Source organism: Mustela erminea, chromosome 4 (assembly GCF_009829155.1).
Source record: "Mustela erminea isolate mMusErm1 chromosome 4, mMusErm1.Pri, whole genome shotgun sequence".
NCBI classification, from domain to species: Eukaryota; Metazoa; Chordata; class Mammalia; order Carnivora; family Mustelidae; genus Mustela; species Mustela erminea.
In genome coordinates, this window is record NC_045617.1 from 83,196,837 (window position 1) to 83,210,318 (window position 13,482).

General features: G+C 37.8%; 2 protein-coding genes across 6 annotated transcripts in view; both read right to left on the bottom strand.

Annotated features, from left to right (window-relative positions):
• LOC116588540 (amine sulfotransferase-like) overlaps window positions 1-538 on the bottom strand; it is a 42,867-nt gene extending 42,329 nt beyond the window's left edge. Inside the window, exon 1 of the mRNA XM_032339733.1 lies at window positions 517-538. The gene's annotated coding sequence lies outside the window, so the exon portion shown is untranslated. The remainder of the gene's footprint in view (window positions 1-516) is intronic.
• Window positions 1-13,482, bottom strand: part of RWDD1 (RWD domain containing 1) — a 28,407-nt gene that overhangs the window by 4,288 nt on the left and 10,637 nt on the right. For all 5 annotated transcript variants that reach the window (XM_032339737.1, XM_032339735.1, XM_032339739.1 and 2 more), the window contains one exon: window positions 9,746-9,876. In XM_032339737.1, the coding sequence (XP_032195628.1) occupies window positions 9,746-9,876 (131 nt within the window). The remainder of the gene's footprint in view (window positions 1-9,745; window positions 9,877-13,482) is intronic.

Consider the following 13,482-nt stretch of genomic DNA (forward strand, 5'->3'; position numbering starts at 1 on the left):
GATTGTGATTTATCTTTACCTATCTTTTTCCTTCAATTTGAAATGGCTTAAAATCAAATATAAAAGTTCTCCAACTCAAGAAAGGGACAGACAGTTGACCAGTTGACCCTTGAACAATATAGGTTTGAAATGCACAGGTCCACTTACATCCATTTCCCCCTTCAATAAACACAGTATAGTACTGTAAATGTATTTTCTCTCTCTTATGACTTTCTAAGAACATTTTCACGCTTATTTTAAGAATACAGTATAAAGAACATATATCATACAAAATATGTATTAATCAACTGTTTGTATTATGGGTAAAGCTTTAAGGTCTTTAAAAGTCTGTTCCACTGAGGGACAACGCGCCAGAGGCTAAACCGGGGCGAAGCCCACGCGGGGTCAGCGTGGCCTCAAGTCCCGCAGGGTCACAGAAGGATCGGGGTGTCTGAGTGTCGCAAAGCTTGCGGGTATTGGAATGAGAAAGCCGGCTACAGAGACAGAGCAGACAGTAAGCTCACAGCTCGGTGTTACATTGAACCAGCCACAGGCTCGGTGAGCTTGGAGCGCGGCCGGAGGTCAGGCAGACGGGAGTAACTGAGCGCTGTTCTCTGAGGGCCACTGAGGAGTGGGGCCCCAGGCTCTCGGCTCCTCCAGGCCGGAGACCAGGAGGCCACCATTTGTATTCCCGTCCTCCGGAACTCTACGGAAAGCGCTCAGGGAACAAAAGCTCCTGAAAGCAAACCCTAGCACATTACTCAGCCCAGCCCCTGGTAGGGGCGGTGCAATTCCACCTGGGCCAAAGACACTTGAGAATCACTACAACAGGCCCCTCCCCCAGAAGATCAACAAGAAATCCAGCCGATACCAAGGTCACCTACCAAGGAGTGCGGTTTCAATACCAAGGAGAGCAGCAGAATTCCAGAGGAGGAGAAAGCAAAGCACGGAAATCATGGCTTTCTCCCTGTGATTTTTTTTAGTCTTGCAGTTAATTTACTTTCTTTCTTTTTCATTTTTTGTTTTTTTTCTCGCCTTCTGGTAAAATTTTTTTTAACTTTTACCCTTTTCTTTTTTAACGTTTTTTAACTAGTTTTTCTAATATATATATATATTTTTTATATTTTTCTTTATTCTTTTTTTTTAATTCTTTTCTTTTTTTTTTTCTTTTTTTTTCTTTCTCCCTTTTTGAACCTCTTTTTATCCCCTTTCTCCCCCTCATGATTTGGGATCTCTTCTGATTTGGTTAAAGCATATTTTCCTGGGGTTGTTGCCACCCTTTTAGTATTTTACTTGCTCCTTCATATACTCTTATCTGGACAAAATGACAAGACGGAAAAATTCACCACAAAAAAAAGAACAAGAGGCAGTACCGAAGGCTAGGGACCTAATCAATACAGACATTGGTAATATGTCAGATCTAGAGTTCAGAATGACAATTCTCAAGGTTCTAGCCGGGCTCGAAAAAGGAATGGAAGATATTAGAGAAACCCTCTCGGGAGATATAAAAGCCCTTTCTGGAGAAATAAAAGAACTAAAATCTAACCAACTTGAAATCAAAAGAGCTATTAATGAGGTGCAATCAAAATGGAGGCTCTCACTGCTAGGATAAATGAAGCAGAAGAAAGAATCAGTGATATAGAAGACCAAATGACAGAGAATAAAGAAGCTGAGCAAAAGAGGGACAGCTACTGGACCATGAAGGGAGAATTCGAAAGATAAGTGACACCGTAAGACGAAACAACATTAGAATAATTGGGATTCCAGAAGAAGAAGAAAGAGAGAGGGGAGCAGAAGGTATACTCGAGAGAATTATTGGGGATAATTTCCCCAATATGGCAAAGGGAACGAACATCAAAATTCAAGAGGTTCAGAGAACGCCCCTCAAAATCAATAAGAATATGCCCACACCCCGTCACCTAATAGTAAAATTTACAAGTCTCAGTGACAAAGAGAAAATCCTGAAAGCAGCCCGGGAAAAGAAGTCTGTAACATACAATGGTAAAAATATTAGATTGGCAGCTGACTTATCCACAGAGACCTGGCAGGCCAGAAAGAGCTGGCATGATATTTTCAGAGCACTAAACGAGAAAAACATGCAGCCAAGAATACTATATCCAGCTAGGCTATCATTGAAAATAGAAGGAGAGATTAAAAGCTTCCAGGACAAACAAAAGCTGAAAGAATTTGCAAACACCAAACCAGCTCTACAGGAAATATTGAAAGGGGTCCTCTAAGCAAAGAGAGAGCCTACAAGTGGTAGATCAGAAAGGAACAGAGACCATATACAGTAACAGTCACCTTACAGGCAATACAATGGCACTAAATTCATATCTCTCAATAGTTACCCTGAATGTTAATGGGCTAAATGCCCCTGTCAAAAGACACAGGGTATCAGAATGGATAAAAAAAACAAAACCCATCTATATGTTGCCTCCAAGAAACTCATTTTAAGCCCGAAGACACCTCCAGATTTAAAGTGAGGGGGTGGAAAAGAATTTACCATGCTAATGGACATCTGAAGAAAGCAGGAGTGGCAATCCTTATATCAGATCAATCAGATTTTAAGCCAAAGACTATAATAAGAGATGAGGAAGGACACTATATCATACTCAAAGGGTCTGTCCAACAAGAAGATTTAACAATTTTAAATATCTATGCCCCCAACGTGGGAGCAGCCAACTATATAAACCAATTAATAACAAAATCAAAGAAACACATCAACAATAATACAATAATAGTAGGGGACTTTAACACTCCCCTCACTGAAATGGACAGATCATCCAAGCAAAACATCAGCAAGGAAATAAAGGCCTTAAACGACACACTGGACCAGATGGATATCACAGATATATTCAGAATATTTCATCCCAAAGCAACAGTATACACATTCTTCTCTAGTGCACATGGAACATTCTCCAGAATAGATCACATCCTCGGTCCTAAAGCAGGACTCAACCAGTATCAAAAGATTGGGATCATTCCCTGCATATTTTCAGACCACAATGTTCTAAAGCTAGAACTCAACCACAAAAGGAAGTTTGGAAAGAACCCAAATACCTGGACACTAAACAGCATCCTTCTAAAGAATGAATGGGTCAACCGGGAAATTAAAGAAGAATTGAAAAAAATCATGGAAACAAATGATAATGAAAATACAACAGTTCAAAATCTGTGGGACACAACAAAGGCAGTCCTGAGAGGAAAATATATAGCGGTACAAGACTTTCTCAAGAAACAAGAAAGGTCTCAGGTACACAACCTAACCCTACACCTAAAGGAGCTGGAGAAAGAACAAGAAAGAAACCCTAAGCCCAGCAGGAGAAGAGAAATCATAAAGATGAGAGCAGAAATCAATGAAATAGAAACCAAAAAAACAATAGAACAAATCAACGAAACTAGGAGCTGGTTCTTTGAGAGAATTAATAAAATTGATAAACCCCTGGCCGTACTTATCAAAAAGAAATGAGAAAGGACCCAAATAAATAAAATCATGAATGAAAGAGGAGAGATCACAACTAACACCAAAGAAATACAAACTATTATAAGAACATACTATGAGCAACTCTACGCCAATAAATTTGACAATCTGGAAGAAATGGATGCATTCCTAGAAACATATAAACCAGCACAACTGAACCAGGAAGAAATAGAAAGCCTGAACAGACCCATAACCAGTAAGGAGATTGAAACAGTCATTAAAAATCTCCAAACAAACAAAAGCCCAGGGCCAGACAGCTTCCCGGGGGAATTCTACCAAACATTTAAAGAAGAACTAATTCCTATTCTCCTGAAACTGTTCCAAAAAATAGAAATGGAAGGAAAACTTCCAAACTCATTTTATGAGGCCAGCATCACCTTGATCCCAAAACCAGACAAGGATCCCATCAAAAAAGAGAGCTATAGACCAATATCCTTCATGAACACAGATGTGAAAATTCTCACCAAAATACTAGCCAATAGGATTCAACAGTACATTAAAAGGATTATTCACCACGACCAAGTGGGATTTATTCCAGGGCTGCAAGGTTGGTTCAACATCCGCAAATCAGTCAATGTGATACAACACATCAATAAAAGAAAGAACAAGAACCATATGATACTCTCAATAGATGCTGAAAAAGCATTTGACAAAGTACAGCATCCCTTCCTGATCAAAACTCTTCAAAGTGTAGGGATAGAGGGCACATACCTCAATATCATCAAAGCCATCTATGAAAAACCTACCGCAAATATCATTCTCAATGGAGAAAAACTGAAAGCTTTTCCGCTAAGGTCAGGAACACGGCAGGGATGTCCATTATCACCACTGCTATTCAACATAGTACTAGAGGTCCTAGCCTCAGCAATCAGACAACAAAAGGAAATTAAAGGCATCCAAATCGGCAAAGAAGAAGTCAAATTATCACTCTTCGCAGATGATATGATACTATATGTGGAAAACCCAAAAGACTCCACTCCAAAACTGCTAGAACTTATACAGGAATTCAGTAAAGTGTCAGGATATAAAATCAATGCACAGAAATCAGCTGCATTTCTCTACACCAACAGCAAGACAGAAAAAAGAGAAATTAAGGAGTCAGTCCCATTTACAATTGCACCCAAAACCATAAGATACCTAGGAATAAACCTAACCAAAGAGGCACAGAATCTATACTCAGAAAACTATAAAGTACTCATGAAAGAAATTGAGGAAGACACAAAGAAATGGAAAAATGTTCCATGCTCCTGGATTGGAAGAATAAATATTGTGAAAATGTCTATGCTACCTAAAGCAATCTACACATTTAATGCAATTCCTATCAAAGTACCATCCATCTGTCTCAAAGAAATGGAACAAATAATTCTAAAATTTATATGGAACCAGAAAAGACCCTGAATAGCCAAAGGGATATTGAAAAAGAAAGCCAAAGTTGGTGGCATCACAATTCCGGACTTCAAGCTCTATTACAAAGCTGTCATCATCAAGACAGCATGGTACTGGCACAAAAACAGACACATAGATCAATGGAACAGAATAGAGAGCCCAGAAATAGACCCTCAACTGTATGGTCAACTAATCTTCAACAAAGCAGGAAAGACTGTCCAATGGAAAAAAGACAGCCTCTTCAATAAATGGTGCTGGGAAAATTGGACAGCCACATGCAGAAAAATGAAATTGGACCATTTCCTTACACCACACACGAAAATAGACTCAAAATGGATGAAGGACCTCAATGTGCGTAAGGAATCCATCAAAATCCTTGAGGAGAACACAGGCAGCAACCTCTTCGACCTCAGCCGCAGCAACATCTTCCTAGGAACATCACCAAAGGCAAGGGAAGCAAGGGCAAAAATGAACTATTGGGATTTCATCAAGATCAAAAGCTTTTGCACAGCAAAGGAAACAGTGAACAAAATCAAAAGACAACTGACAGAATGGGAGAAGATATTTGCAAACGTCATATCAGATAAAGGACTAGTGTCCAAAATCTATAAAGAACTTAGCAAACTCAACACCCAAAGAACAAATAATCCAATCAAGAAATGGGCAGAGGACATGAACAGACATTTCTGCAAAGAAGACATCCAGATGGCCAACAGACACATGAAAAAGTGCTCCATATCACTCAGCATCAGGGAGATACAAATCAAAACCACAATGAGATATCACCTCACACCAGTCCGAATGGCTAAAATCAACAAGTCAGGAAATGACAGATGCTGGCGAGGATGCGGAGAAAGGGGAACCCTCCTACACTGTTGGTGGGAATGCAAGCTGTTGCAGCCACTCTGGAAAACAGCATGGAGGTTCCTCAAAATGTTGAAAATAGAACTGCCCTATGACCCAGCAATTGCACTACTGGGTATTTACCCTAAAGATACAAACGTAGTGATCCAAAGGGGCACGTGCACCTGAATGTTTATAGCAGCAATGTCCACAATAGCCAAACTATGGAAAGAACCTAAATGTCCATCAACAGATGAATGGATCAAGAAGATGTGGTATATATACACAATGGAATACTATGCAGCCATCAAAAGAAATGAAATCTTGCCATTTGCAACAACATGGATGGAACTAGAGCGTATCATGCTTAGCGAAATAAGTCAAGCAGAGAAAGACAACTATCATATGATCTCCCTGATATGAGGAAGTGGTGATGCAACATGGGGGCTTAAGTGGGTAGAAGAAGAATCAATGAAACAAGATGGAACTGGGAGGGAGACAAAGCATAAGTGACTCTTAATCTCACAAAACAAACTGAGGGTTGCTGGGGGAGGGGGGTTGGGAGAAGGGGATGGGATTATGGACATTGGGGAAGGTATGTGCTTTGGTGAGTGCTGTTAAGTGTGTAAACCTGGTGATTCACAGACCTGTACCCCTGGGGATAAAAATATATGTTTATAAAAAATAAAAAATTAAAAACAAAAAAAACCAAAACAACACAAAAAATCCCAAATATACAAGCCAGAATCTCCATCTTAGAAGCAGAAGAGATTTCCAGCCACTACTTTGACAGGGCTGGCCTCAGAGGCATTCAAGTAGATATTTTATCTCCTTGGCCTTCTCTGAATACAAGGTCTCAAGCTAGCTCCTATGATTCTCTTCTGGGGGTTTCTCTGTGGTATCTTCATGCTAACCTTCCTAAATCTGACTACATAAACCTATCTCCTGAGTGCAAAACCCATATTAAAACTGCCCAGTGGACAGCAATATGATGTTCGCAGGCATGTGAACACTAAAATCATCATCTTCTCCACAACTATTTCTATGTTCCCCAACTCAGAGAACCAAACCACCAACCACCCAGCATGAACACTCACATCCTATCATAAGCTCTGCCCCTGCCTCTAATCTATTCTTAAAATGTCATTTCAATCTGCCTATTGTTCTCTATCAACACTTATTACCCTAACCCAGGGCACCATCATCTTCAAGTATTACAAGAAACTCCTAACCGGTTTTCTTAAAACCTGTGGTCTTGCCACCCCTGATAACAACTTCTCTAGCCACTCAATACACACACATAACTGATCCAGTCAGTCTCTCACTTAAAATTCCTGACAGCCTCCCAAATCAATCAGAGCAACACCATACTTTTTAAAATAGTTCAGAAGATCCTTTGGGAATTAATCTTTTTAGTTCTGTCACATAAGATCACTAACCTCAAATTCTAAGCTCAAGAAATTTAGTATGACTAGAAGCTCTGGAAGGAAATATTGATCTCTTCTCTCCCTCTCATTTCTATGCCTCTGAACAAGCTTGTTCCTCTGTCCTGAATCTTCTCTTCATTGCCTGACAAACTCTTTCTCTTGAAAGCTTCTCCAGTGCCTCAAGTCTATGTCCACTCACAGCACTTTTCCACACAGAATAACAATTTCCAATTTGCTAGTCCACATTCCTCACCAGAATATAAAACCTATGAAAGGGGGGATGGTGTCTGTCTTGGTCACTTAACTTAATGCTTGATACATTTCAAAATCAAATCCCAGTAGGCTCTCTTTTTTAACAACTTAAGTATTCCAGGGCTCCAATAAGAAAAGCAAACAAAGAATCAGTTATATGAAACTAGACAATGAGAAGTCACACAAGAGATTTCCACATCACTACTAATTAAAGAATTTCAAATTATGATTAAATACTATTTTCATCTTACCTTTTTTTTTTCTTTCTAAATGAAAAAAATCTAATGTTAGCAGAGGTGGGCAGACACCTCAATGGCTACAGTGAGATCATAACCTGGCGCAACCATTTTGAAGGTCTATTTGGCAATGTGTTAGAAATTAAATATGCACAACCTTTAACCCAGTAATCTTACTTATAGAAAACACTGGACTATATACTCATCAATAATATACTTTCTTCATTTATTCAAAAAAATATCTGAGTGTCTACTATATGCCAGGCAATAGGGATTCAATGGAGACTCTGCTGTAAGGATTTACGAATAGTGATATAGAAGAATGTGCAAAGGGACACCTGGGTTGTTCAGTCAGTGGAATGTCTGACTCTTGATTTCAGCTCAGGCATGATCTTGGGGTTGTGGGGTCAGGCCCCATGTTGGGCTCCGCACTGGGAGTGGAGCCTGTTTGGGATTCTCTCATTCCCTCTGCCCCTGCCCCTTCCTTCCCCCACAAAAAAAGAAGCATGTTCAAAGAATTACATATTAAATCAGATAAAAATGGTAAATATTGTTTCAAAAAGGATATGTGTAATTACACACAGTGAAATTCTACACAGTTATCAAAAATGATGATGGAGAACAGTGTGGAGATTCCTCAAGAAATTAAAAATGATGATTCATCTGCATGTTTATTAAAATGGACAGATGCTCACATCTGGATGTTATAAAACATTATATATAGAATGATCTAATTTGGGGCAGAAGAGGAGTACTAGGAGTATAAGCATAAGAAAAAAAGTCTGGAACCATATCATACCAAAATGTTAGTAGGCAGTTATACCTGGTTGGTGAAATTAACAGTAATTTTAATTTTCTTTTTTATGAGTTTCTATACTTTCTGAGTTTTTTATAATATGAATTATTTTGATATTGAAAATCAATACTATTTTGGAAGAAAAAGTATAAATATTCCCTCAATAGATATGATCTTAGGTAAGTATGAGAAAGAAATCAAAACTACTTTTCTGAAATGACAAAGCTTGAGTACAAACAAAATATAAAACACATAGAAAGTAATCACTCAGATCAAATAACTTACATTAATAAATGACTAACTGAATTAGCATATTGCCTCAGGTTCTCTGCAATGTTTTAAAATGAAGCATTTTAAGTCAAATATTAGAATTAGTATAACTTCATACTGGGTAGTAGAATGAACAGAGCCCGCCCAAGATAAGCATAAATTCATGTTTGATCTATTTCACTCTTCATTCTCTAATAGCTTCAGATATTTTTAAAATATCAGCAGTCAGAGGACCAATAGTCCTTGAAATATACCAGTCACATTTAAAGTGTAGATATGTTTTCTGTCAATTGTTCTTAGAACAAATAAGCAAAACTAGGACTTCTATTTATAACATGGTGGAATAAAGATTTTACTCGTCCTCCCTACTCCCTACTCTGAAGAAGCCAGGAAAACGCTCAACCAAAGCAAGACAGAGCTTTAAATTCTGGCTAAGCACAAACTATGGGGAACTTTTCCTACCACAGAACTAGCCAAGAGTTTTCCAATACCCACTTTTTCTTCACAACCCCCCATTCTCAGAGGGATCATAAACCCTGGCTGCTTCTTGTAAGCCTCAGGAGATGAAAAATAAGAAAAACAAAACAATCACCAGGCCTCTTCCCAGATTGCAGGCAACTAGCCTACAACAGGTCAGAGGGTTAGGAGTTTTAATTTTTTTAAAAGTCGGAATATTTTTATTTTTTAAGTCAGAATTTTTAACTGCACATGGGGCTAGACATTTTGAGAACCAGATCAAAACTATGTTTAAACTTAAAGTACTTACCAGACATTTTATTAACTAAAAGTCATGAGGCTGACTGAGTTCCAGGAAGTATATAGGAACGTCAGTTACTCAAATTTTAAATGTACAATGGGAAACAAAAAAATATGCTTTGTGAATACCTGTATCTGTACATACATATACATACATACAGATCTCATGAGAGAGAGAGAGAAAGGGAGAGAGATACATCAGGAATTCTCCTTGTTCAAGGTACTGGTTATACATATTTACTAGCATTTTCTGACTCTTGAAATTATTGCATACTATTTAAAGCCAATAAAAATGCCATTACAAAACGTATTTCCTTACCTGTAATGCTAATAGTTTTAAAATCTCTGAGACATCACTATCTTCTAGATTTTCCTGGGAGAATATTTCATAAAGAGGGGCTTCATCTGGGTATTTTTCACTGTATGTAAACTTGAGAGTAGTCTGGACAGCTAAAGACATGAGATAAGAATTTGATATGAGTATTTTAAAATGTAAAGTGTAGAGAGGTCAACATTTTTGTTGAATCAGTAATTAATTTACAATGTGTCAATGAAAAGTAGCACAAGAAATTTTCCTGCAAAGAAAAACAAGGTTACTATGAGATCAGACAGATAATCACTAAGATAGATAACACATACCACAAAGATAAGTGAAAACAAATCATGGGAATACCAAAAATCACCTCTAACACATGAAATACATTTATTACTTATGAGTATTTTACCACACTGCATGTCTGAGAAAGAGGATGGATAAAAGCCACTCTTTTTAAGACCCTCCTTAAGATGAACAAAAGGCACAGAATATAATACATAGGGAAAAAAAATACTACCTTAGGCTTATTTTCAGGCCTCTACCAGAGCCAGCTCCCAGTGAGGAAGATCTGCGTCAGCCCTGAAGTCTGTATATCTATATACACAGTGCCAGCAAGGGACTGCTAAGGGGTTGCTAGATGACAGGGTTTGGGAGATTGTCTGAGAAACTTTTTGCTTGACTCATTATACATTCTCACTCACTCTTTTAGCCATATCAATGCATACACCTGACATTTGTATAGGAATGAGATCCTTATAGGCAGATCAATGCAAGGTATCTCCCTACAGACCAACCTGGTGAACTCAGTTCCACCAGGAAATTTGCAACTAAGCAGCAGTGCTAAACATTTTCTATTAAAAATTAATATTCACAAATACATAAATAAGATCCTTTGTCTAAACTTCACCTTTCTTATAAAAACTCACATTTTAATTATTAAAAACTCCTGATCTTGACAATTTTAACTCAAATCTAGATTCCTCCCCATAAGAGGAAAAAAGAACCTTAAAATGTGTGAGTTTGATATTTTAATTTTTGTGTATGATATCAGTAAGAAATTTTATGAGTCAATGGATATGAGAAAGACTGGGGGCACCTGGGTGGCTCAGTGGGTTAAAGCCTCTGCCTTTGGCTCCAGTCATGATCTCAGGGTCCTGGGATCGGGCCCCATATCGGGCTCTCTGCTCAGCGGGGAGCCTGCTTCACCCCGCCCCGCCTGCCTCTTTTCCTACTTGTGATCTCTGTCAAATAAATAAATAAAATCTTTAATAAAAAAAAAAGAAAGAAAGAAAGACTGTTAACCCAAAAAGATAAAATCATGACTGAAAGAGAGATCAAAATCAACATCACAGAAATACAATTATAAGAGAATACTATGGAAAATTATATAACAAATTGGGCAACCGGGAAGCAAATGAATAAATTCCTAGAAACCTACAAACTACCAAAACTGAAACAGGAAGAAAAAGAAAATTTGAATAGAACCATAACCAGCAAAGAAATTAAATCAATAATCAAAAATCTCCCCCAAAATGGAAGTCCAGGGCTAGATGGCTCTCAGGGGAATTCTACCAGACATTTAAAGGAGAGTTAATACCTATTTTCCTCAAACTATTCCAAAAATAAAAATGGAAGGAAAACTTCCCAACTCATTCTCCAAAGCCACCTTGAATCCAAAACCAAAGACCCCACTAAAAAGGAGAAACATGCCATCAGAGGATGAACACGGATATAAAAATTCTCAACAAAATACTAGCAAATCGAATCCAACAGTACATTAAAGGAATCATTCACCATAATCAAGTGGGGTTTGTTCATGGACTGCAAGGATGGTTCAATATTTGTAAATCAATGCATGTGACACACCACATTAATAAAAGGAAAAGAACCATATGATCCTCTCAATAGTTACAGATAAAGTATTTGACAAAATGCAGCATCCATTTTTTATAAAGACCTTCAACAAACTACAGATAGAGGAAACATATCTCAATATCATAAAGGCCATATACAAAAAGACCCAAAGCTAATATCACCCTCAATGGGGAAAAACTGGAGAACCTTTCCTTTATGGTCAGGAAAAAGACAAGGATGTCCATGCTCACCATTACTATTTAACATAGTACTGGAAGTCTTAGCCTCAACAATTATACAACAAAAAGGAACAAAAGGCATCCAAATTAGCAAGGAAGAAGTTAAACTTTCACTATTTGCAGACAACATGACACTCTATGTAGAAAACCTGAAAGACTCCACCAAAAAATTGCTAGAACTAATACAGGAATTCAGCAAAGTTGCAGGATATAAAATCAATATGCAGAAATCTGTTGCATTTCTAGGCACTAATAATCAAACAGCAGAAAAAGAAATCAAGGAATCAATCCCATTTGCAACTGCACCAAAAATGACAAGCTACCTAGGAATAAACCTAACTAAAGATGTAAAAGATACATACTTCGAAAACTGGAGAACAGTTTTGAAAGAAATTGAAAAAGGCATTAGGAAGGGCACAAAGAAATAGAAAAATATTCCAAGCTCATGGACTGCAAGAACAAACACTGTTCAAATGTCTATACTACCCAAAGCAATCTATACATTAAGTACAATCCCTATCAAAATACAATACCACCAGCATTTTTCACAGAGCTAGACCAAATAGTCCTAAAATCTGTATGGAACCACAAAAGACCCCAAATAGCCAAAACAATCTTGAAAAAGAAAAACAAAACTGGAGGCATCACAATTCTGAACTGTAAGCTCTATTACAAAGCTGTAGTCATCAAGATAGTATGGCACTGGCACAAAAACAGACACAATGATCAAAGGAACAGAACAGAAAATCCAGAAATGGACAAGAACTATATGGTCAACTAATCTTTGACAAAGCAGGAAAGAATATCCAATGGAAAATAAGACAATCTCTTCAACAAATGGTGTTCGGAAAACTGGACAGCAACATGCAGAAGAATGAAACTGGACAGCATGCAGAAGAAAAGACCACTTTCTTAAACCATACACAAAAATAAATTCAAAATGGATGAAAGACCTAAATATGAGACCGGAAACCATCAAAATCCTAGAGAAGAACATAGGAAGCAACCTCTTCAACCTCAGCCATAGCAACTTCTGACTAGACATGTCTCTAGAAGCAAGGGAAACAAAAGCAAAAAATGAATTAATTCATCAAGATAAAAATCTTCTGCACAGTGAAGGAAACAATCAACAACTAAAAGGCAGCCTATGGAATGGGAGAAGATATTTGCAAATGACATTATCTGATAAAGGGTTAGTATTCAAAATCTATAAAGAAATTATCAAACTTAACACTCAAAAAACAAATAATCCAGTTAAGAAAGGGGCATTAGAGGGGTGTCTGGGTGGCTCAATGGGTTAAAGCCTCTGCCTTCGGCTCAGGTCATGATCCCAGCATCCTGGGATCGAGCCCCGTGTCGGGCTCTCTGCTCAGCAGGGAGCCTGCTTCCCTTCCTCTCTGCCTACTTGTGATCTCTGTCAAATAAATAAATAAAATCTTAAAAGAAAGAAAGAAAGAAAGAAAGAAAGAAAGAAAGAAAGAAAGAAAGAAAGAAAGGGGCATTAGACATGAACAGACACTTTTCTAAAGATGACATACAGATGGCTAGCAGACACATGAAAAGATGCTCAACATCACTCATCAGGGAAATACATACACATCAAAACCACAATAAGGTACCATGTCACACCTATCAGAATGGCTAAAA